Below are 24348 nucleotides of genomic sequence, written 5' to 3' on the forward strand. Positions count from 1 at the left end.
AAACTTCTCAGCATAATAAATCCTCACTGATGCCAGTGTGGGATTTATTGAAAAATGCACACAGAGGGCATCTTAGAGATGCCCTCTATACACCAGTCCAATTCCTAGTGTTAGGCTAACTGGTTCCTGCCAGCCTGCCACAACCAGACGGGTTTCTGGCCACATGGGGTGAGTGGCCTTGTCTCTCTGTGGCCAGGAACAAAGTCTGTACTGGGTGGAGGTGCTTCTCTCCTCCCCCTCAGGAACTGTAACACCTGGCGGTGAGCCTCAAACACTCTAGCCTGGTGTTACAGCACCCCAGGGCACTCCAGCCAGTGGAGATGCCTGCCCCTCCGGACACAGCCCCCACTTTTGGCGGCAAGTCCGGAGGAGATAATGAGAAAAACAAGGAGGACTCACCCACCAGTCAGGACAGCCCCTAAGGCGTCCTGAGCGGAGGTGACCCCTGCCTATCTTGTTTTGGAGGATTCCCCGAATAGGGATATGCCCTCCTCCCCTGAGGGAGGAGGCACATAGAGGGTGTAGCCACCCTCCAGAACAGTAGCCATTGGCTACTGTCCCCCAGACCTAAACAAAACTCTAAATTGAGTATTTAGGGGTGACCCTGAATCCAGGAAATCAGATTCCAGCAACCTGAAGAAAGGACAGCTGACCTGAAAGCCCTACAGAGACAACTGACTTGGTCCCAGCAATAACAGCCTGTCTCCAGACTCAAAGAACCTGCACAGCGACGCATCCAGCGGGACCAGCGATCTCGGAGGACTCAGAGGACTGACCTGCACCTAAAGGACCAAGAACCTCCTGAGGACAACAGCTCTGTCCAGAAACAACAGCAAAGAAAGAGACTCCAAGTTCCCGCCAGAAGCATGAGTCTTCACACTCTGCACCTGACGCCCCTGGCTCAAGTTCAGGACAACCAACACCGCTGAGAGGACTCCCAGGCAACTCCAACGACATGGACACCCTGAGTCGACCTCCCTGCATCCCCACAGTGACGCCTGCAGTGAGGATCCAGAGGCTCCCCCTGACCGCGACTCCCTGGTAACAAAGGAACCCGATGCCTGGGCCAAGCACCCGCAGCCCCAAGGACCGAAAGGAACCACCTACCAGTGCTGAAGTGACCAGCAGACGGCCCTCATCCTAGCCCAGTTGGTGGCTGGCCCGAGAAGCCCCCGTTCCCTTCCTGCATTAACCAGAGTGACTCCCCCCCCCCCCCCCTTTCACCCCAGAGCTCTACAAAACCCCTCTGGTCTGCTCCCCGAGGGTGCAGGCAATTACCTGCTAGCAGACTGGAACCGGAGCACCCCTGTTTTCCATAGGTGCCTATGCGGTTTGGGTCCTCCTTTGACTTCTGCACCTGACCGGCCCTTTGTTGCTGGTGCTGAGGGTTTGGGGTTGCCTTGAATCCCCAACGGTGGGCTGCCTATGCCCAGGAGACTGAACTTGTAAGTGCTTTACTTACCTTAGAAGCTAAACAATACTTAACTCCCCCAGGAACTGTTGATTTTTGCACTGTGTCCACTTTTAAAATAGCTTATTGCCATTTTAACCAAAACTGTGTGTACTACTGTTTTAAATCAAAGTTCTATAGTTACCTGTGTGAAGTACCTTGCATTTTATGTACTAACCTCAAATCTTGAGATTCTAAAATAAATTAAGAAAATATATTTTTCTATATGAAAACTGTTGGCCTGGAGTTAAGTCTGAGTGTGTGTTCCTCATTTATTGCCTGTGTGTGTACAACAAATGCTTAACACTACCCTCTTATAAGCCTACTGCTCGACCACACTACCGCAAAATAGAGCATTAGAATGATCTAATTTTGCCACTATCAACGTCTAAAGGGAACCCTTGGACTCTGCACACCATCTCTCACTTTCACATAGTATATACAGAGCCAACTTCCTACAGGTCTCAAAGGTAATTTTGAGCACAAGTAGGAATCGGGGATGGTAATGGATGTGAGGAACTATGGAAGGCAGACAGGGAGGGACGCTCTTGCTTATCGGGGAGGTTGGGAAAAAAGGAAGGTTGTTATATTGAGAAGGGAATATGTTTCTTTTGTTGTATAATAAAGACAGTCAAATAGTAATGTCCATGCCCATCTATATAGAAGGTATTGAGGTATATACATGGAAACGTAAGCCTGCTTACAGAGCCTGCAATACCATCCAGTGTAAAGTCCTGGAAAAGTCCTTCAGTAGGAGTCCTGTTGTTTAGCTTTTGCTAACAAAGAAATCTCTTTTGAATCATGAAGATTTTAACTCAGAATTTCCTGAAGCAAAAGTATTTTCCCCATTATAAACTCAAATATTTTGACTGTCCAATGTAATCACTCAATAGCTCCCCATGTCTCCTGACAATTTAAAGCCTGTACAATCAAACTTTGAGAGTTTGAATGTGGCAGTCGAAACATCAGGCAATGCAGACTAAAGGATGCAGGGCTGGCAACAGTTCAAGTTGGCTATGACTTCAACCAGGAATTTGTAAAACAAGTCTTTAATGCTTATTTAAATTGCCTTTCTAAATTTGCCACATTCTTCTCAGTTACAATCTCTGTGAAAATAGACTTCTTATGTTCTTCAGTAAATAACAAAATATTTCATGCACGCAAGAAGATTGTGGACAGCAATATGCATGCTGTGAGGTGCGTCAGCGGTCTCAGTGCTTCTTTTCGTGCTAAACCGTTCAATGTGGTTATTGCAGACAGCAGTGGCTATGCAATAATCATGCCTTAAGCGGACTGAACAGCCACAAATAAGAAATTTGAACGAGGCAAACTGCATTGCTACAGTTACAGGGAATGTGCCCGATGTAGGCTGCTCTGCTACAACTAACAACTGTGTCAGAAGTAGGTTGAGCTGCCATAAAGACACTGAGGCAGGCCAGACCACCGGCATCAAGAACTGCATGAGGTAACCTGTTGTTGCTACTGAAAAATCTGCAACACCCCTCCCCCTCCAACACCAGGGTGTGACAGCCATAAAGTCCCATTCGCAACTTTTTACCTAATGGCCAGTGCATGTACAGTAGGGATTTCAAGGCTGATGCATGGCTGCAGCTGAAATGACAGTGTTTTCATGGATTCAAAAGATAGTCAGGAAAGATCTCATGAGCATTGTATTCTTTCTCCTTCCAGGACAGATTAACTGAGGATGAAACAGAATTTCTTGCTTACATGAGATCACCTTCCAATAGAAGATTTCCAATAGATGATCCATGAAGGGGTTACCCTAATAGCTCTCTTTTTTATTAATACAATGAGAAAATCCACTGGTGAATAGCTAGTATTATAAGTAACTAACTTTCCATTATTTACCAGGGGATTTTTTATTTAATAATCATAAAAAATTTACTCCACATGGAAAGCTAAGTGAACTGTAAAAATCACAATCGAGGCACAGAAATAACTCATGTAAACAAGCTGACCAATGAAATCTGACTCACTAATGAACAAGATACCTACCTTCTGTGAATAATTACTTGTCAGAGACACATTCTATTTGCAGATTCCTTACTGTAGAATTTCCCCCAGGTGTCAGACGGGATCCGAAGTTTTTTCTTTGAGAAGTACCCGTGGGTCGACTCGGTTGGTCGACTCCGTATCAGTAGTTGGTGTCGTGATGATGTCAAGGTTGTAGATAGGCGGCAACCAGTGAACTGACGTCAGTTTCTTTTCACGACTTTCCACAACAGAAGCGCGGAGCCTTGAAGAACACGGAGATTGATGTGCCAGAATTAGAGCCCTGAAAGGGAGTCCCTGTCCCTAGAAATCAGATCTCCGAGTTGGGTGGGTCTGTAAGGAATCTGCAACTAGAATATATGTCTCTACCAGATAATTAGTTACCAAAGGTAAGCAACTTGTTCATCTGCTAGAGACTTCTAGTTGAGCATGTGTGACCAGCAGGATGCAGGAGGCCACGAGGACCAGCAGCCTCAGTCACTCTCACCAAAAAACAGGAGAGAGGTTGAAACATCTGTATCAGACAAATATCCCGGACTCTCGGCTCGGGAGGATGGGCCCAAAACTGCACTGTGTCCAGAACAGGTCCGATGAAAGAGTGTCCGAAAGGGAGACAGGTTTGACTTTGGCACACTTATAGTGAACCCCAGCGAATGCAGGAGGTTCGCCATAGTCTGGAGTTGGGAGAAGACAGCCTGGGTGAGCCTGTCTTCAACAGCCAGTCGTCGAGGTAGGAGGAAGCCTGAAACACTTAGCCTGCGCAGATGAGCTGTGACGACCGCCATCACTTTTGTGAATACCAGAGGGGCACTGGTAAGGCCAAAGGAGAGCACAGTGAAATGAAAGTGCTTATGACCTAACACGAATCGCAAGTAAGTCTGTAGGCAGGCAGGACGGGAATATGAAAATAGGCTTCCTGCAAGTCCAGCGCTACCATCCAGTCTCCAGGGCAGAAAGGACCTGAGCCAGATTGAGCATTTTGAACTTCTCCTTCCTGAGGACGCTATTGAGGGCCTGGAGGTCTAGGATAGGACGAAGGCCCTTGTCCTATTTTGGGAACCAGAAAGTAGCGGGAATAACCATGACCTTCTTCTGTCACAGGGACCCTCTCAAGGGAGCCGAAACCTGCTTGCGGAGAAGTGCAGAGTAATCATCTGTCATCCGATCATAGTATTTTGGCATGGTAGGAGGAAGTCTCGAAGGGGAGGGAGTTGCCCCTTCGGACAATTCGTAAAACCCACCTGTCCATCGAGATGGATTCCCAGTGGGGCAGGTGATGGCGAATTCTCCCCCCAGCTGGTCTGTGATGGGATGACGGAACAGGAATGTTTGGAACCTGTGGGGCGAGTCTGGGTTGACCGCTGGCTCACTGATCCACGGGGACGTTGGATCCCATATCCTCAGACACGCAGTGTTGAGCAGCATGCGAGGCACGGTGGCTGGTGGGGAATGGACACAGTTAGGTGCCCCTTCCATAGCCATGAAAGAGATGACAAGCAGACGGGGGGAGAGGGGGAATTGGGGGCAGCTGCAACGCCAAGGAACTGAGCCGCAACCCGGACTTAATAAAGGATGGGTGTAAAGGCCCAAAAGGCATGCAGTATTCACGGACAGTGATGTCATGCTGAAGGAAGAGAACATTTTCTTCCCAAGTTGGTCTGGTCTTTTTGATTCCCTGTCCGCAGGCGTGGAAGGGAATGCGTCAGAAGATGAAGAAGCCTGAATGACTAAGCTATCAGGCGCAGGGTATTGGGTCATGAATTTAGGGTTGTTAGGCGCAGGCCAATCGTCCTGTTTACAGGAGCCCCTGTGCTGGGTTTGGACCACGTACCCAGCAGGCCATCAATGAGGGCCTCATTGAAGGGCAATAGCGGTTGAGATGTGGAAGCCCCAGGCTGAAGCACCTCAGTCAGGAGGTTAGTCCTGAACGCCACTGAAGGCTGTTCGCACAACCGAGTAGGAGGCTCCCGCCTCCGTAGCCACGGTAGGGGGAGAAAGCATGCCAGAATCAGGGGAGGTGTCCAACCCACTGGCTTCACCAAATTCCTGAGCCCAGCTCATATAAGGGACTTCAAGCTGGTATGGTAGTGGGTCCAGCAACCCCTCCACACTCTCACCGTACCCATAGCCATAGGGATAAGGGTCAGGATCCAACCTGGTGAATGATGTCCCAGTTGAAGTCGTTATCGGGCGAGGTTGTTTCTGCTCCGTGTCAGATTTGGGAATAAATAACATTACGCTATCTTTACTTCCAAGATCTGTAAGGAAATTATGGCCAGAAATGTAGAACTTAAACATATCAGAAAAGAAAATATTGGGAAAATCACAAATGACTTGCGGAAAAAAAGGCCAAGCCCTGAGTGATACTTTATTCCACTGTAAAATCATGTTCTGTTCGTCTCTGCCTGTGACTTGTTCTTGGTAAACATAACAGTTATCAGAAAAAGGATCCTCTCAGCAAAGATGTTGTAGATCAAAGTGAGGCATCAATTTAAATGAGGGACCCCAAAATGTAGAATAAACAATTGATAATTCAAAAGTAGAAGAACATTGTTCTTAGTCTGGCTATAAACATTTTATTCACTGGAATGGTAAAAGGGATGACAAACGCAAATACTTACAATAAACTACAATCTGAGCTAAATATACTTTAACAAAGGCAACGTTGATGTCTGAAATATACAGGTTATGGGAATAAAACCGTCTTTCGTATGTTCCTACACCTGCGTGCCTATTGAGACACAATATGCAGAAACTCTTCCACTTCAAAGAATACAATGATCTTGCAAAAACATTATAACTCTATCAAAATAGGCAATCATCTAGAAGCTTCAGGTGCCCATACTGCCAGTACTTAAGTCATTTCCAGAGAAGGAAGGCTGGAATGAAGAAACATTTTGTCTGAAATCCTCGACAGACGTAGCTTGAATAGAAGGCTCTTGGCATTGTGAATTCAGCTGTAGATCCCAATAACACCACTGTTTCCAATAGCAGGAAAAACTTCAAGTTAAGCATTTATCAATAATGCATGTATGTCAAACCAGTCCTCTTATCCATGAAGATATATCCTACCATTTCTAAACCACTATAGCCAGCGATGGCAGTTCCAACAAGGCTTGCTCCCATCATCAGCCTGTTGTAGATATGATTAAAATCTTTATTGATCTCTCCCTATAATTCAGAATTATTGGGCAGAGATTTCTCAAGACTATATCCTACTGACTTCATCAAATAAATATATTTATTTTCTTCAAGCATGGGTTTATTATCCAAATCTGAAGTGAGCAATCAGCTAAAGTAATTAAAGCAGCTGCCATTTAAAGTCTGTTCCTAGTCCCCTTCATTGATGACAAAGCCAACCTTTTCACACCCACTCTGGCAAACCATTAGCATGTGGCTTTTTATACTGTGGTTTTGCTGGCAATGCACCAGTTGACAATTCCTTCACAAAGGCACTAAACTAGGCAGTCTTGGTGTAATGTATCACAGATGGTGCTGTACGTGATGGAGTGATCAGTCCAGAAGGGGATCCCCCATGTGAAATTGATGGAGGGACAAAAGAAGGTGCAGAGATGGCAGCAGTCAATGCATGAGCACCCTTTACCCACAACCCCACCCCCACTTAGGAATTACAGGTTCTGAACAGAACTCTTAGGAGAACCTGGGATACATTCCTAGAAAGTCACTTTTTGTTTAATCAAAGTTTGAAGGCAGTAAAACTGAGAGTATGCTAGATTAAATGGTAAAACTACAGAGAAGTAGTGGACAAAATAAAAATACGAGCACAAGATAAAAATCAAAGCTCTGAAGGACTCACTTCCACAGAATATGGGGAGGAAATCTGAGATCTTTATGGCTTTTGGATCGAGCGTGGTTCCCGTTGATTGGTGAGGTTTGAATGTTCTTCTAAGGCCAATAGATTTCTAAAGGGACAGAGGTTCAGGTCTTATTGGAGAAACATTGTTGTTGGAAGGTTATGGAAGATTCAAAACGTGGGGATGTGGTAATCTGTAATTTCCAAAAATTATGTACAAGACCCCTGTCACCAGACATATTTAGAAGAATTTCCATACAACTATCAGTCTTTCCTAAGTGCATGTCAAAGATCATCAGACAAGCATTGGATTTCCAACATCATGAGAAATACAAAAACATTTACTCTTGATAATGCTTACTTGGGGTTGTGGCTACTAATTCAGAATTACCAGGTCTCAAGAGATGCCCCTCAGAACGTGGAACATTTTTACCAGTGGACATTTGTTCCAGGTTACCTAATTAAGAAAAAAAATAGTGTTTGAATACTCATTTGAAGTTAAGCTCTATTTAACTGATATTTATAAATTTTGCAAGGTACTTGAGAAGTTTTCTGCATCTACAAGTCGTTGAAAACAAAAACGTGCAAAAAAAAATTATTACAAGTTTGCTGGAATTAAGGAACACTTTTTCATAAATTACATTTTTAAAGCATCCATTTCGCATTGTATGTAGCTCATAACCACAGGGCAGCCTTTAAAAGTAATTGCTCCAGAATTTATGAAGAACTGATGACCTGTAATAATAGTTCTCCAGAGAGTGATCCTTTCCTAATGTAAAACCTTCATGTCATTGACCACTGCAAGACAGGAGTTTTGAAAAACAACTAAAACCTCTTAAATTCTAACGTACGCTTTTGGAGTACATTCACAACCGGAGATATTGGGACCACCATGGGCCCGAAAACTATTATTACAGGGAAACAACTTTTACTTATCCAGCCAAAATGCTTACCTTACCGCCCCATAACGTTAGGCCTGAATACAAAGCATTGCCCTAATGAAGGTAGTAGGCAACAAGCATAGAACTGGTAAAGTGATCACACCAGCAGTGGATATTGCATTTAACAACCAAATTGCTAGGATCACAAATATGCACAGTTGCCCAACTAGCCTTGCAAATACCTAAAATGGGAACTTTCAGGAAAAAAAGAGAAGTGGTAGCTTTCTTGATTGGTTCCTACAAGGGCACATTTGACCAATTTGCTTTGGTGAAAGCTAACTCAAAGGATGTTACAATTCAGCTAAAGATGGGTTTCTCAGTTACTGGTATACCAGCACCAACCCGGGCGCAGAAGACCAATATTTGCCTATTTATTATGTATGATTTTGTCCTTTTCAAGGATGTATTTCATTGGCTGGCTAACATCCAAAGTGAGAAGATCACAATCAGCTGGATTTTAACGATTCAGGTTAAGGAATGGTCCAGTTTAAAGGTAAAATAAAAGAACCATCAGCAAAAACAAAGTTAAAAATTTTTAAAAAAAGGGTTTTAGGGACTACTTTGTCACAGTGGAAAAGAGCAATAAGTTAATTTCATGTAAGCACCTACATCTCGCTAACTCAAAAATTGCAACCAAAAGGTAAATGTTCCAGGACAGGATTATTTTCTTGCATTGATACAGACTTCGAAATGAGAATCCATGAACGTGAAAAGAATCACATGGATCTCACAGACCAGAACGGGCTTATGAACTTACAAATATTCATTTCACAATTTCAAGAAATACATCTATGGCCAGTACTTCTATGAATGAACTTGTCCATGTGATGGCAGAAAAGTGAACCATACAGTAGATTTCAGTTAGTTACATGCAGCAAAAGAAAATTAGTTACTTACCTGTAACTGTAGTTCTCCAGTATTGGAATCTGTCATAGATTCACATGCTTGAATCATTCCCCGTCGTCGAGATTGGAGCCCCCGGTACAATTAACACCAGTAGTGTTGAAATATATTAACAAAAGGGCCCTAGGCCTCTTCAATTTAACAGTCTATTAGAGTCATTTTAGGAAAAGGACCAAACTTGAGCATCCACCAATCAGACATCACCACCCTCTAGAATATGAGATAGAGATAGAGATAGAAGAGATAGAGATAGATATAGAGATAGAGAAAGAAGAGATAGAGATAACGTGAGCTTCTCCGGGGAGGTGGGTGGGTCGCATGTGAATCTATGAAAGATTCCAATACTGGAGAACTACAGCTACAGGTAAGTAACTCATTTTCTTAGTCCAGTATTGGAACTTTCATAGATTCACATACTTGAATCAGAGTAGCGAGCAGTACTTATGAACATTGTAACATTTTAGCCATGTATGTCACAAAACACCTGCATATATAATACATGTGTGTGTGTGTGTGTGTATATATATATATAGGGATACTTCAAACAAAATACTGTCTGTCAACCCCATCTTTACTTCTCTGACTTTTCTCTGTTTCCTTTTTTTTTCTTTTCAAAAACATGAAAAGCATTGGATCTGTATCCGAAAATAACAGACATAAACAAAGTGCATACCTGATCTAGGATGGATGGATGAGAGAGATGGCTCACCTTCACCTGAAGAGGTTCCGGAGGACTGCTTGACCCACTGCTACCTCTCCCTGAGATAGTGCTTCCAAGCAGTAATGTCTTGTAAATGTATGGCAGCTCTTCCATGTTGCTGCTCTGCAAACGTCTTGCAGGGAAACCCCCGCAAACAGCGCTGCTGAGGAAGAGACTGCCCGCGTAGAATGAGCACGGACCGATGATTGCAGAGGTTTGCCCGCAGCTTGATGGCAGAATCGAATGGCTGAGGCGATCCATCTGGCTATTCTCTGCTTGGAGTGCGGTTGACCTCGTCTGGGTGCACTGTAAGCAACGAACAATTGATTAGAGCGGCGAAGGGACTTAGGGCCATATGTACAAACACATTTTCCCATAGACACAGAATGGGCAAAATTGCTTGCTACATCTGGCCCTTAGCTCTGTCCCAATAGAATTGAACACATCTCTTAACGTCTAAGGAGTGTAATGCTCTTACCGCAGGAGTAGATGGATGTGGAAAAAAGGTTTAAAAACTAAGGGCTCGTTCATGTGGAAGTCCGAAGGGACCTTCGGGATAAAATGCGGGTTTGTGCGCAGCACTAGTTTGTCTTGTTTAATCTGCAAGAACGGCACCTGTATGGAGAGGGCCTGTATCTCACTGACCCATCTGGCTGATGTGAGAGCCACCAGTAAAGCAACCTTCCAAGAAAGTAATTTCAAAGATGCTCGATGAATCGGTTCAAACGGATGCTTCATTAACTGTGCTAAAACAATATTCAGGTTCCACAATGGAGGAGGAGATATGAATGGAGAAAAGACCCTGAAAAGTCCTTTAAAAAACCGTTTGATTAAACAAGAATAAAGCGAAGGTGAAGAGTCTGAACGCCTGTATGATGCTATTGTCGCCAGATGCATCTTTATAGAGGAATGCGCCAGGCCCGATTGCGCTAAATGCAATAAAAACTGTAATATTTACAGTGGATCAATTTGCCGCTGGTGACACCAGAAACAAAATCTTTTCCATTTGCAAGAGTAAGCCTTATTAGTGCTATCTGCTCTAGCTCTGGACAAAATGTCCATACATTCCTGTGGGATATTCAGATGTGCAAACTCCCTTTGCCCAGGAGCCATGCTGACAATCGCATCGACTGAGGATCCGGGTGCGATATTTGCCCTTTGTTCATTTGAGTAAGTGTGAAGACGGTGTCAGTGGAATGTGAGGCTTTATTGATAGAAGAAGCTCTGCAAATCAGTGTTGGCGTGGCCAGTACGGAGCTATCAATATCAGGATGCATGGCTCTGCCTTCATCTTCGTGAGGACTCTTGGGATCAATGGGATTGGAGGAAAGGCGTAAGCAGAGATGTCTGACCAAACTATGGAAAACGCATTTCCCCAAGATCCCTTTTGGTGATGCCAGCTTGCGAAGTACTGGCATTTGGCGTTCCAATTGCTGGCGAACAGGTCGATTGTTGGCGTTCCCCACTGGGAAAAGATGTAGTCCACTGTGGACTGCTCCAGCTCCCACTCGTGGCAGCTCGATCTTTGCCTGCTGAGCAAGTCCGCTATCTTGTTCTCTATCCCCGGCAAATGCACCGCTGTGAGTCTGATGTCTTGCTGCCAGGCCCAAGTCCAAATTCTTTGGGCTTCCCTGGAGAGGGTGAGAGATCTTGTGCCTCCTTTTTTGTTGAGATAATGCATCGTAGTGGTGTTTTCTTTTCTTATTACTACGTCTGATCCTGCTATTTTCGGAAGAAAAGCCTGCAAAGCGAGATAAACTGCTCTGAGCTCTAGCAGATTGATGTGCATCACTCTTAACTCTAGTGGCCACTTGCCACTTATTGACGATCTTGTAACACGGCTCCCCAGCCCTCCAGAGATGCGTCCGTAGTGATGGTCCACGGAGCTGGACGATGTAGAAAGGAAAGGCCGATGGACAGATGATGCTTTTGAGACCACCATGTCAGAGCTTTGGCTATTCCTGGGGTTGTTTATCCAATCTTCGAAGCTTCCCAAAATCTGGAGCCACTGAAGGTTGAGTTGCTCCTGTAGCGGTCGCATTTTTAGTCTGCAGAGAGGAACCAGAGGTATGCATGATGACATCATGCCCAACAAGGATTTGAACAGGCGAACAGAAACGCAGTTTCTTCCCTGTATTGACTTTGCTAGAGTCAGTAATTTCTGTTGTCTCTCTACTGTGGGACACGCCATGGTGGACTGCGTGTCCCGGTTCACCCCTAAAAAGGTGATACTGCGTGCTGGTAGAGGTTTGGACTTCTCCCAGTTGATGGTGAGGCCTAAACTGCTTAGGAAGGAAACACACCTTGTTGATCTGCGCACTCCTGCATAGGTGTTTGCTTTTATCAGCCAATCGTCGAGATATGGAAATATCTGGTGTTTTCTCCTCCTGAGGAAAGCTGCGATTGGCACTAGGCATTTGGTGAATATCCTGGGAGCTGACTTTAGGCCATAAGGGAGGACACGAAATTGAAAATGGCTTCTAGCTACCATGAATCTCAGGTACCGTCTGTGGGTAGGGTGGATGGAAATGTGGAAATATGCGTCTTTTAGGTCTAGTGTAGACATGAAATCTCCCTGGTTCAGACGCAGGAGGACATCCTGCAGGCTTATGCGGAACGACTGCTTGTTTAAGTAGATGTTTAGTTCCCTTAGGTAGAGGATCGGCCTCCAATCTTTCCACTTCTTGCAAATGAGAAAAAACCTGGAATAAACCCTCTTCCTCGCTGTGACAGAGGTACCTTCTCTATAGCTCCTTTGAGGAGCATCTTGCTGATCTCCCTCTTGAGTTGTTCTGGATACCTTGAAGAAGTCCTGCGAGGAGGATTGGAGGGAGGTAGTTGGATAAACTCCAGAGTCTGGCCCTGTTTCACTAATTGGAGGACCCACTTCTTTGGTGTGATGACTTGCCATTGCTTGAGGAACAGGGATATCCTTCCGCCTAGAACCAGAGGAGGAGAGTTGGGTGTAGCCGGCACCTCGGATGTATCAGGCTCTACGAGCCGAGTCTTTAGCAGGGCGAGTTGAGAGTCCCCTAGTACCATAAGCTGCTTGTGGTGGTTGTCTTTACGGAACTGCTGAGAGGAGGAAGGATAGGTTGAATATCTATACTGCTGATAGCCTCCTCTATATGAAGGCAGTCCACGTACTCTAGCTTGAAAGGAAGGCTTTCGAAACTGGAGAGTCCCTAATGATCTTGCTGAAGCCGTGTCGGATTTGATAGATTGTAAAGCCTCGTCAATATGTTTACCAAATAATGCTTGGCCATCGAAAGGTAGGTCTAAAATCTTATTCTGTACCTCAGGCCGGAATGATGTAGCCTTTAGCCAACCTTGTCTCCTAAGTACAGCCGCACCTGCGAGCTGTCAAAATGCAGTCGAGGCTATGTCCATTGCACAGTCTGAGTTCCGCTGACGTGCGCTGACCTTCCTGCAACGTTTTCCTCGCCTCTGATTTGACATCCTCCGCCAACTGGTCAATATGTGGAGTGATGTCTGCCCATAGTTGTCTATCAAACCTGGCTAACACCGCTAGTGAGTTAGCAGCTCTTATCACTAGGCTAGCCATCAACAAGAACCTCTTCCCAATATGGTCTAGCCGTCTACCTTCTTTGTCTGGAGGTGCAGAAATCTGAGCAGACGGATTCTTGGACTTCCTCTGTGCCGCCTGAGCCACCAGAGAGTCCGGATGAGGATGACCAATTAGACATGCTGGGGCATCGTCTGGTGTCTTGTATTTTTTGTCCAATCGAGGCAGCACTGCTGTGACAGTAGCAGGATTGTGCATCACTTTTAACCCTTCTTCCCATAAGTAGCTGACCAGCGGAATAGAGCGCACAGATTGCTTCCTTTATGATTTTAAAGAGCCGTTCCAGCAATCTGTCTGTTTTGACGGCATTGGCAAAGCGAAACACTTAGCTGCACTTTCCAGAAGATTATGAAATCCTCAAATGTTGTCTGGAGGGGACTCCACCTTTGACTGGGAAGGAGAAGGAGGAGCAGGAATAATGTATTCATCCCACTCCGAATGAGTGTCAAGGAGCTCCCCTTCTTCGTGATCACCTTCCGACATGTCAGTGTCCTGAGATAAAGTCATATCTGGCATGGCCACATTTGTTAGAGTTAAAGAGGCCGGTCTCTGACGTGGAGTGGAAACCCCGGAGATGGGCGATGGAGGAGGTTGTTCCCCTTGAGGAGAAAAACGCCTACTGTAATTAGCCAGCATTGCTCGGAGGTCAGATAGCAAAGAGGTTGGAATGTATGCCCGTTCCTGATATTGTTGGTCTCCTCCATAGAACTGAGGGTCATAGGTTTCATCAAATTAGTCTTCGTCCGGATATTGGACGTTCAATTGAGATGGGCTATGGGCTGTTCCAAATGGACCCTCGTTGTCTGAGTCTTCATCCCACTCTAACAAGTGAACTGGTATGAAAGGGGTCACCTTACTAGGTGAGGTGTGCTTTGGGGTAAGTCTTTCTTGTGTTTTATGCTGTTTTAACTTCGTCGACGATGTTGTTGACTGTGTCGTCGACGGCGCAGATTTAGTCTTCGTTGACGGTGGAGTCGTTGATGACGAACGCATGGAGATCTTGATCATCGACAGCCTTACCGAAGAGTCTACTGTCAACGAGGCCGTCGACGATAGTAATGCAGATACCGTCGTCACCGCCGTCGACGATGATGTGTAGATCTTCGTCAACGATGATGTCGTCGATGCCGCTCTCGTCGACGGTGGGGCACTCTTAGTCGAGGATATCATTGTCACAACTGTCGTCGACGGTGGAACAGTGGAAGTCGTCGTTGACGATGAAAAAGCACTCACCGACGGTCTCGTCGACGATGAGTCCGTCGTCGACAGTACCTTTTTAGCTGTAGAAGTAGATGAAGGCCTTTTGAAAGGCACAAATGGAGGTACTGAGGAGGACTTCTTATGCCTCTCATACTGCTGGCATAACCTCTCTCCCCTTTCCTGGAAGATTTTTGAGGTGAAGTAGAGGGGCTGCGGCCCTTGTAAGACCCTGAGACAGTCTTTTTGTGGGCTTTTCTCAATTGTTGGGAAGGAGATTTTATGTCTGATCTCGCCCTTTTTTATGACTTTTTGGATATTGAAGAGTCATCACTATCAGAATCAGAGACTGGATTATCTCTGTACTTAAGTTTTTGCAGCCAAATCAATAACCTGCCTTCTCTATCCTTAAGAGTCTTAGAGGAAAAGGTATGACAAACCTTACAGTCCTTGGCTGAGTGGTCTGGATAGAGGCAGTATATACAATCCTGATGAGGGTCTTCAGAATGTAGTCTTTTCTTACCACAAGTTTTGCAATTTGTGAATAAACCCTTCTTCTCCTTGTCAGACATGTTGTAGGTGTTAACCCCAATCAGTTCAAAGAGGTTTTTAGCAGAGAAAAAATAGCTTCAGGCTAATCCAAAAGATGTGAAGAAAGAGCAGAGCTCTGAGGAGACTCCCTAGCACGACGTGCGGTAGAAAATGTGAGGTGCTGGAGCTTCTCTCAGGAGGATTCTAGAGGGTGGTGTTGTCTGATTGGTGGATGCTCAAGTTTGGTCCTTTTCCTAAATGACTCTGATAGACTGTTAAATTGAAGAGGCCTATGTCCGGTTTGTTAATATATTTCAACTCTACTTGTGTAAATTGTACCGGGGGCTCCCATCTCGACGACGGGGAATGATTCAAGCATGTGAATCTATGAAAGTTCCAATACTGGAGTAAGGAATTGTTAGTTGCCCGGAGTAACTAAGTTTCTGGTGACCAGTCCATCTACCTGCAAATGTCTCACCTGTTGAATATCCTAAGCAATAGACTTAATGCGGAAACTTCCAACATACCTCTCCCTCACTAGTAGTTGGCGCTGGCACCTTATGGACAATGGAAGCAAGGTTACTCTGAAGTCATTGGAGCCAAACAGTGCTCACCACACTGCCCTGATGTTTGTTGCCCGCTCATTTTTTTCAAGCCCTTAGAGGGAGAGGCAAGGGCATTATGCCAATTTTTATGGCAGGCCAGTGCAGTAATCCAAGATGGAGCTGTATTACTGCGGTCCATAGCCATCCTTCAGAGCAAGGTGGCTGGGATGAATGCTGAATCTGTACTCAGAGAATCCACCAGAAAGATAGTTACCTATTTTAAGTACATTTTTTATCTGATGGACACTTCTACACGCAACTTTCTCACCTTATTCCAAAGAAGTGTCACTCCCAGGTGGTGGGTATAAGAGGAATGAGGGAACGCCCATCAAAATGTGAGAACTAAATTTAGATCAGATTGTAGCATGATAAAAGGAATTGGTGGAAATTGGTTTCAGTGCCTTAAGAAACCTCATTATTGGTGCCCTGCAAATGGATGGCTGGACTGGGAGGCAGAGAAAAGCCAAAATGTTTGAAATGCACTCTGACAGGACTCAGCTAGGTGGTCTGCTAGGCCAACAAGAGCACAAATCTGATGACTTCAGAAAAGCAAAGCTCAAGGTGTCCAAGTTCTGCTCAGCACAAAAAGTGACAAATCTATTTCACCTCCCTGAACAGATTGTTTGGTGGATGGCCAGTGAGCGGATAGACCCACCTCGACCAGTTCTTGTGGCACTTCAAAGCAGCTTAGATGTCCCTGCTTAAGCTGCAGGAACAAAGGTGAAGACTAGGGAGGTTGGGAAGTAGACCCCGCCACTCTGACAGGGAAACTGGAGCTGAGGTCACAGGGAGAGATGCCGGAGATCTGCATACCACACTCATCTCAGCCCATCTTGTGTGACTTAGGCCCAATTCTGGTGGATTTTCCCCAGAACCTGAGGAATCAAGGTTATAGGAGGGAAAACATAATTAAGTGGAAAGTTCCACCGCAATCAGAATGTATCTCCCAGAGCTTCTTGCCAGATACTGAAGTACACAGAACTGCAGACATTGGGCATTGCCGAGAGTAGTAAGGTGATCCTCCTGAGAGGGACCCCACATGGCAAAGATGTCTTGTAGAACCTCTGTATGGTGACTGCACTCATGAACACAAGGTGAAGCAGATTCAAGGTCATTGGCTCTGTCGTTCAGAGAGCCAGCCGGATGGTTGGTGACTAGCCAAATCACATGTTGGTGCACTCATGTCCAGAACATCAGTGCCTTCTGACAGAAGATGAGATGCTTTTTCGCCCTGTTTGTTGACACTGTAGTCCTATTGTGCATCAAGATCTGGACAGAATTGACCACGAAGGAAAGAGAGGAAAACCTTCACCACCAGATTAATTGTCCTCAGTTCGAGCAGTCTGATGCAAAGTACATCCTATTATGGAACCAAGGCATCTGATCACCAGTTCCTCCTAATCAGCACCCAAGAAGACTTTGAATGCAACTGTCACCATGGTGGCAACAACTAGTAAAGGGCAGAAAGAAATCCCTTGAAATAGGTTCTCCTCTGTCAACTACCAGACAAAATCAGCCATAGTGTCTTCAGAAATCACAGGCACCGGAAAGCCTTAACATGCATGCATGACCAGGAGGATGCAGAAATCCAGCAGTCCTAGCAGAAGGAGGACTCTCAAGACTAGAATTGGAGGTACACTACAAAATATCGGAATCCTATCTCAAATGTCCCAGATCGTTTGAGTAGGAAGGAAAGCTCAAACTTATGTCATATGCAGAACTGACCATATTAACAGGAAACTCTGAAAGGGCTCTCAATGAGATTTGGACATGTTGATGGAAAAACCAAAGTTCAACAGCAAAGATGGTGTTGCCTGAAGGCGAGGAGACACCATCTGGACCCTGCCTACTTTGAGCAGCCAGCTATTTAGTTGCAGGACTACAAAGATTTCAAAACTCCTGAGAAGGATACCGCTGCCATCCCCTTTAGGAAGGCTTATCTTGCTGATAGACTGTATGTGAGGGCAGAAAACTGCAACTGGGTAAACCCTGCAGAGTCCTCCCCAGCCTGGGAGCATGCAAAGGACTATGGAACACATGGAGTTCTGTAACAGGCGTCTTTATTCCTCAGCATACGATTACACACCGCTCTCTGATTAGGTCATGAGAATTAATAACCACACATTAACTCCTCCCAGAAAGTTACATACTTCCTCTATTGAGTCTGTCTAACACTACAAACCTATCACAAAATTCAAGAACCACTTGTGAGACGCGATGTTTGCACATACTGATTCTGCATTTGCACAATATGAGAGGCACAACCCAGTTTCCAGCTTTCAACGCCAGAAGAATCTAAAACAGGGACAGCATCTCAAACTTTTCCTTGCACAGGTAAAAGTTCAAGAGCCAAAGGTGTAGGATTGGACAAAGCCAGTTGACCTAGGGAACCAGCAAGTACAAAGAGTAGCACCTCATCCCAATTTCCTAACTGGTACCAACTGTACAACTTATTTCTGCAGCACAGCTGCCACCACCTTCTACAGTATCTCTAGATCAGTGGTTCTCAAAGTACAGCCTGCGTGCTGCTGGCGTCCCGGCACACCTTCTCTTGTGGCCTCCAGGTGCTCCTCTGGGAACCCCCAGGTAAGCCAAGAGCCGCAGTAGAGAAAACTGCTTGAGTGTCGTTTTGTTTGTTAGCCAAGCAACATCATTTGGAGGTTTTGGGTTTACTTTTTTAGGTCAGTGTAGCTTGTTTTATGAGAAGGGCTGACCTGCTCATAGAGCAAGCTGAAATGACTATAGAAACAAATGCCCAAAAACAAAACACAATGTTGTAACTGAATAGATTTGTGCTATTTCGCTAATAGGCTGTGTTTTTACAGCTAGTATGGCTTTTACTTTCTGCAAGGCAGCCCTGGGTAAACCTGAAAAAAGAACAAAAAAAGTTATGGTAACTGTGACTGAGTACCATGGAGCATGATCAGTGAGGTAGCAACAAAGAAAACAAGTTTGTAGCTAAAATGCGGACTTTGACCCACATGTAATTGTATATAAAAATGTAATATAGACACCTTAACTGAATAAAAACTTGACAAAGCCAATAAGATCTCGTGTCTGATACCTATTGGCGCTGGCAATTATTTTAGCCATGGGGTGTAGTAGCATTACTGCTATGCAGCATGGCTGAAAAAAAAATATGTAAACAAAGTTCTATGACTTGCCACTTGCGTCATTTTGTAGGTACACACATAACCTGAATGTTTGCGACTATAAAATAAGGTAATTTATTTATTTTTTATTTAGCAGTCTCAGATGGATCAGTAAACAAAGGCTGTGCGAAATGTCCTTTTTTGATACAGCACTTATGCACTTTTTTGATACATCACTAATGCAGTTAAAAAAAGAAAAGAAAAAAAAGACCCAAATAAATAGGGGAGTGAGTTTGGAATGGAGAGTGCCACTGCATAGGTGCCCTTGGGCACAATCCAAACCGTAGTTTTTGGCCCCGGATAAAAGGTTTGCGACTACCCATGCTGTAGATGGACCTCTGACTAAAGGGACTGTTGTGGTGGGATATGGAGGAGTTTGTTGGAAGGGTAGGGCATAACCCTTTCCTACAATCTGAGGGTCATACTGGTCTAATGCTAAGACCTTCCAGGCCAGTAGAAGGCGGCTAACCATCCTCCTGAAGGCTGCACATGTTCCTCAAGTAGGGACTAAAGCATCTTTTCAGGTGATGTAGGAGCAAAGGAGAGGGGAGACAGCAGCTTTCTTAATGCTGTCTTTACAACAGAATGCCTTTGCAATGAAAAACCTTTACAGCAAAAGGTGCGCATATTTAACCCCTTCGCTGCCAAGCCTTTTCCCCTCAGGTGTCAGGCTTTTTTTTTGGCTATTTTCTCGCGCTTGGGCTCTCATAACTTTTTGTCCATATAAGCTACCCACACCAAATTTGCGTCCTTTTTCCCCCCAACATCCGAGGGATTCTAGCGGTACCCAGACTTTGTGGGTTCCCCTGAAGGAGACCAAGAAATGAGCCAAAATACTGTGAAAATGTTGTTTTAAAAAAGAAATAATGGGGAAAAAGGGTGCGGAAGAAGGCTTCTTTTTTCCCTGAAAATGGCATCAACAAAGGGTTTGCAGTGCTAAAATCACCAGCTTCCCAGCTTTCAGGAACAGGCAGACTTGAATCAGAAAGAGCAAGTTACTTACCTTCGGAAACGCCTTTTCTGGTTAATACACCAGCTACCTGTGGATTCCTCACCTAATGAATTCTCCCCATGCACAGCATTCGACGGAAACTTCTTTCCAGCTCCGCACGTCGGCGAGGACGTCACAATTGCCCGACTCCACGCGGCTCCGTCTGACGTCATTGTGGCAATAAGAAGCCCTCGCCGGCGTGCTGACGTCAGTTTACGCCATTTTTTTGACGTGCCTTTGAGACGAATAGGTGAATATTGACATTCCAAACACCTCATAATTATATTCAAGAAAACTTTTATAGGAAGGGCAAAAGCCAATAATAGTAACAATACCAATACATGTTTGTAAAAGTTATGCACAATCATGAATGTATACCAACACATACAAATAGAACCATATATACAAAAATATCTGTAAACGTATATCCTCATAATTAGAAACAATCAACAATACATGTACACTCCCAAGGAAATCTCGGTATGACCAGACAGACTACGGGGAGGCAGGAGGGACCGTGAGGAATCCACGGGTAGCTAGTGTATCCACCAGAAAAAGCGTTACCGAAGGTAAGTAACTTGCTCTTCTGATGGATACAACTACCTGTGGATTCCTCACCTAATGAATAGAGTCCCAAAGCAGTACCGCCTTGGAGGAGGGTGTCTGTCCGGTCACACCAAGAAATCCTGCAGCATAGACCGCGCAAAATGGCCATCCCTCCGAGTCCAAGCAATAATGCTTTACAAAGGTGTGGAGGCCAAGTCGCGGCATAACAAATTTCTGCCAGTGGAACACTCTTATCCCATCAGGAGGGTCTTTCTTCGCCAATGAATAGCATATCTTAATACAAAGAACAACCCACCTGGATGGCGTTCGCTTGTTGATGGCTTTCCCCTTCTTCTTCCCCACGTATCCGACAGAGTTGGTCGTCCATGCGGAAATCTCTCGTCTGTCTATGTAAAAGCTGAGAGCTCTCCTTGGGTCCAGTCGATGAAGCCTCTCCTCCTCCTTAGATGGATGTGGAGGAGGATAGAATGTCGAGAGAGTGAGGGACTGTCCCAAATGAAACGGAGTCACCACCTTGGGGAGGAAAGCCGCCCTGGTCCTCAGTACCACCTTGTCCTTATGAAAGGTTGTAAATGGAGGGTGAACAGAAAGAGCTTGAAGCTCACTTACATGCCTAGCAGACGTGATGACCGTAAGAAACAATCTTTAGAACTAAAAACCTTAAAGGGCAAGAATGAAGCAGCTGAAAAGGAGAGCCCATCAAAAAGGTTAAGACCAGAATTAAATCCCATTGGGGCATGAGAAACGGAGTGGGAGGAAACCTATTGGTAAACCCCTTCAAAAACCTCAACACTAAAGGGGATTTGAACAAAGAGGGTTGATCAGGAAGACATAAGAAGACCGAAAGGGCCAAAAGATATCCTTTGATAGTAGCAACAGCGCAGCCTTGCTGTGCCAAGGACAATGCAAACATTAACATGTCCGACAAATGGGCACTTAAGGGATACATTTGTCTCTCTCCACACCAATCAACGAATCTAGACCATCTGCTCGCGTAGACCGATTTGGTGGAGGGTCGGCTGGCCGATAAAATAACATCCACCACATCCGGTGGGAGAGAAAAAGAACTCAGGTTGCCCGTTCAATCTCCAGGCATGAAGGTGCAGGCTCTGGAGGTGGGGGTGTAGAACCCGCCTCTGCAACTGCGAGAGGAGGTCTGCCCTGAAAGGGAGACGGAGCGGAGGGCACAGTGAGAGTTGGAGAAGATTTGTGTACCACACCCTTCTTGGCCAATCCGGAGCTATTTATATGACTTGAGCCCGGTCTTGGCGAATCTTCCTCAGAACTCGAGGAATCAAGCGTATGGGGGGGAAACGCGTAATACAACTGGCCGTTCCAGGACATCTGAAACGCGTCCCCCAACGCTTTCTGCATCGGATACTGAAGGCTGCAGAACGACGGGCATGCGCGTTCTCCCGAGTGGCAAACAGGTCTACCTGGGGAAATCCCCACATCCAAAAGATGTAAAGGACCAGATCTGGATGAAGACACCACTCGCGATCGGCTGAGAGGAGCTGACAGACTGTCCGCACGAACGTTTTGAACCCCGGCCAGATGGTTTGCCATCAAGCAAATCCGATGGTCCTTTGCCCAGGACAAGAGCCGCAGAGCCTCTCTGCAGAGAAGATACGACCCTACTCCTCCCTGCTTGTTGATGTACCACATCGCAGTCATATTGTCTGTCAAGACTTGTACCGACTGACCGTGAATGGAAGGTTGATATGAAACCCCTGCTCCACTGGAGACCAACGACCTTTGATCTCCAGGTCCCCCAGATGAGCCCTCCACCCCAAAGTGGAGGCAGCAACGAGAACGGCTTTCCTTGACACGATGACCGCAGCCCACCATTGAAGATCCACTGCAGTGTCTCTGGAGATCCTTACTGACTCCTCAAGATCCCCTTTGTGCTGAAACCACTGCCTGCGGAGACACCACTCAAGAGCCCTCATGTGCCAGCGTGCATGAGTGACTAACAGAATGCAAAAAGCGAACAGACCGAGCAAACGAAGGACCTTGAGGACTGGAACAACCGCTCCTTCTTGAAACATTGGAATCAACGCCTGAATGTCCTGAATCCGCTGTAGCGGAGGAAAGGCCCGATTCAATGTAGTGTCCAGTACTGTCCCTATGAACAGGAGGCGTTGAGAGGGCTCCAGGTGAGACTTAGGCACGTTTATTGAAAGGCCCAGACTGAACAACAATGGGTTGTCATCTGCAGATGCAGAATCACAAGCTCCGGAGACTTGGCTTTGATCAACCAATCGTCCAGGTAAGGGAATACTGCTATTCCCTTCCTCCTGAGGTCCGCTGCAACCACCGCCATCACCTTCGTGAAGACTCAAGGTGCGGAAGTAAGACTAAAAGGAAGGACCGCAAACAGGTAGTGCTGCAACCCTGCCACAAAACGGAGATACTTCCTGTGTGACTTGAGAATGGGAATATGGAAATAAGCATCCTGCAAGTCGACAGACACCATCCAATCTTCCTTGTTCAACTCAATAAGCACCTGTGCTAGAGTCAACATCTTGATTTTCTCCTGTTTGAGGAACCAATTCAAAATCCTCAGGTCCAGGATAGGCCTCAAGCGACCATCCTTTTTGGGAATCAGAAAATACCTTGAATAACATCCCTGACCCCTCTCTTGCTCAGGAACCAACTCCACTGCACCCTTTGACAATAGGGATAGAACCTCCTGTTCTAACAGGAGATGATCTTCTGAACAAAAGGAAGGACGGGGAGGGAAGGGAGGAGGAATCTCCCGAAAGGGAAGGGCATAGCCTTTCCTTACCACACTGATGACCCAGGAATCAGATGTTATCAACTCCCATATGGGAAGAAAAAGAGACAACCTTCCCCCTACCGGAGACACATGGGACGCAATGGTTAGAGGACTAGGGTTGCTTTCCCTGTTGCATACCCCCTGAGGAAGAGGAAGGATGCTGCTGTTGGGTGGCCCTTCTAGTGCGGACTCTACCCCGCCCCCTAAATGACCTATAAGGGAGGCTCGAAGGCTGTTAGCCTGCCTGCTGCGATCTCCCACGAAAGGACGCCCCTCGTCCAAATACTCTAAGCTGTCTAAAGGACCTAAAAGGGGTCGAAACAGCCTGCGGGCCCAAGGATTTCGCTGTTGCCCTACACTCCTTAAAGCGCTCCAACGCAGAGTCAGCTTTAGTGCCAAATAATTTAGTGCCATCAAAGGGCAAGTCTAAGAGAGTGGCTTGACCATCCGATGAAAACCCAGACGTGCGCAACCAAGCATGACGTCTGGTGGCGATGGAGGTTCCCATGGCTCTGGCAACAGAGTCCGTGGTGTCAAGTCCCGACTGTATGACCTGCGTCGCCGCTGACTGGGGATCCGAGAGGAGTCCTTGCAAGTCTTGGGACATGTCTGTCAACGCTGCTTTAGCTGCATCCATTATTGCATCAATGTATCTGCCCAGGATACAGGTAGCATTAGCTGATTTCAGTGCCATGCTGCATGATGGAGAAAACCTTCTTGGCAGACTGCTCCATGCGTTTGGACTCCCTGTCAGATGGCACATCAGGGAAGGAGCCAGGAGCAGACCGCAACGAACAGGACGCCTGCACAACCAGACTCTCAGGAGACGGATGTTTGGAAAGAAATTCGGGGTCTCCAGGCGCTGACCTATACAGTCTGGCCACCGACCTGCTCACTGCTGATGAAGGAAAAGGCTTCTTCCAAACCTCCACTATGGGATCCATTAGAGCTTCATTAAACGGTAACAACGGATCCGCAATAGCAGTGGCAGGATGAAGCACCTCCGTCAGGATATTAGTCTTGACCTGTGCCACTGGAAGTGGAAGTTCTAGAAAATCAGCAGCCTTCCTGATGACTGAATGAAATGATGCTGCCTCTTCAGTATATTCCCCTGGTGAG

At 45.9% G+C, this 24348-nt stretch overlaps 1 protein-coding gene across 1 annotated transcript in view; it reads right to left on the minus strand.

Annotated features, from left to right (window-relative positions):
- Positions 1–24348, minus strand: part of NUSAP1 (nucleolar and spindle associated protein 1) — a 255458-nt gene that overhangs the window by 101729 nt on the left and 129381 nt on the right. The window contains exon 8 of the mRNA XM_069208796.1: positions 7639–7734. Coding sequence (XP_069064897.1) covers positions 7639–7734 — 96 coding nt within the window. The remainder of the gene's footprint in view (positions 1–7638; positions 7735–24348) is intronic.

The sequence above is a fragment of the Pleurodeles waltl genome, chromosome 9 (genome assembly GCF_031143425.1).
Source record: "Pleurodeles waltl isolate 20211129_DDA chromosome 9, aPleWal1.hap1.20221129, whole genome shotgun sequence".
In the NCBI taxonomy this organism is placed as follows: domain Eukaryota; kingdom Metazoa; phylum Chordata; class Amphibia; order Caudata; family Salamandridae; genus Pleurodeles; species Pleurodeles waltl.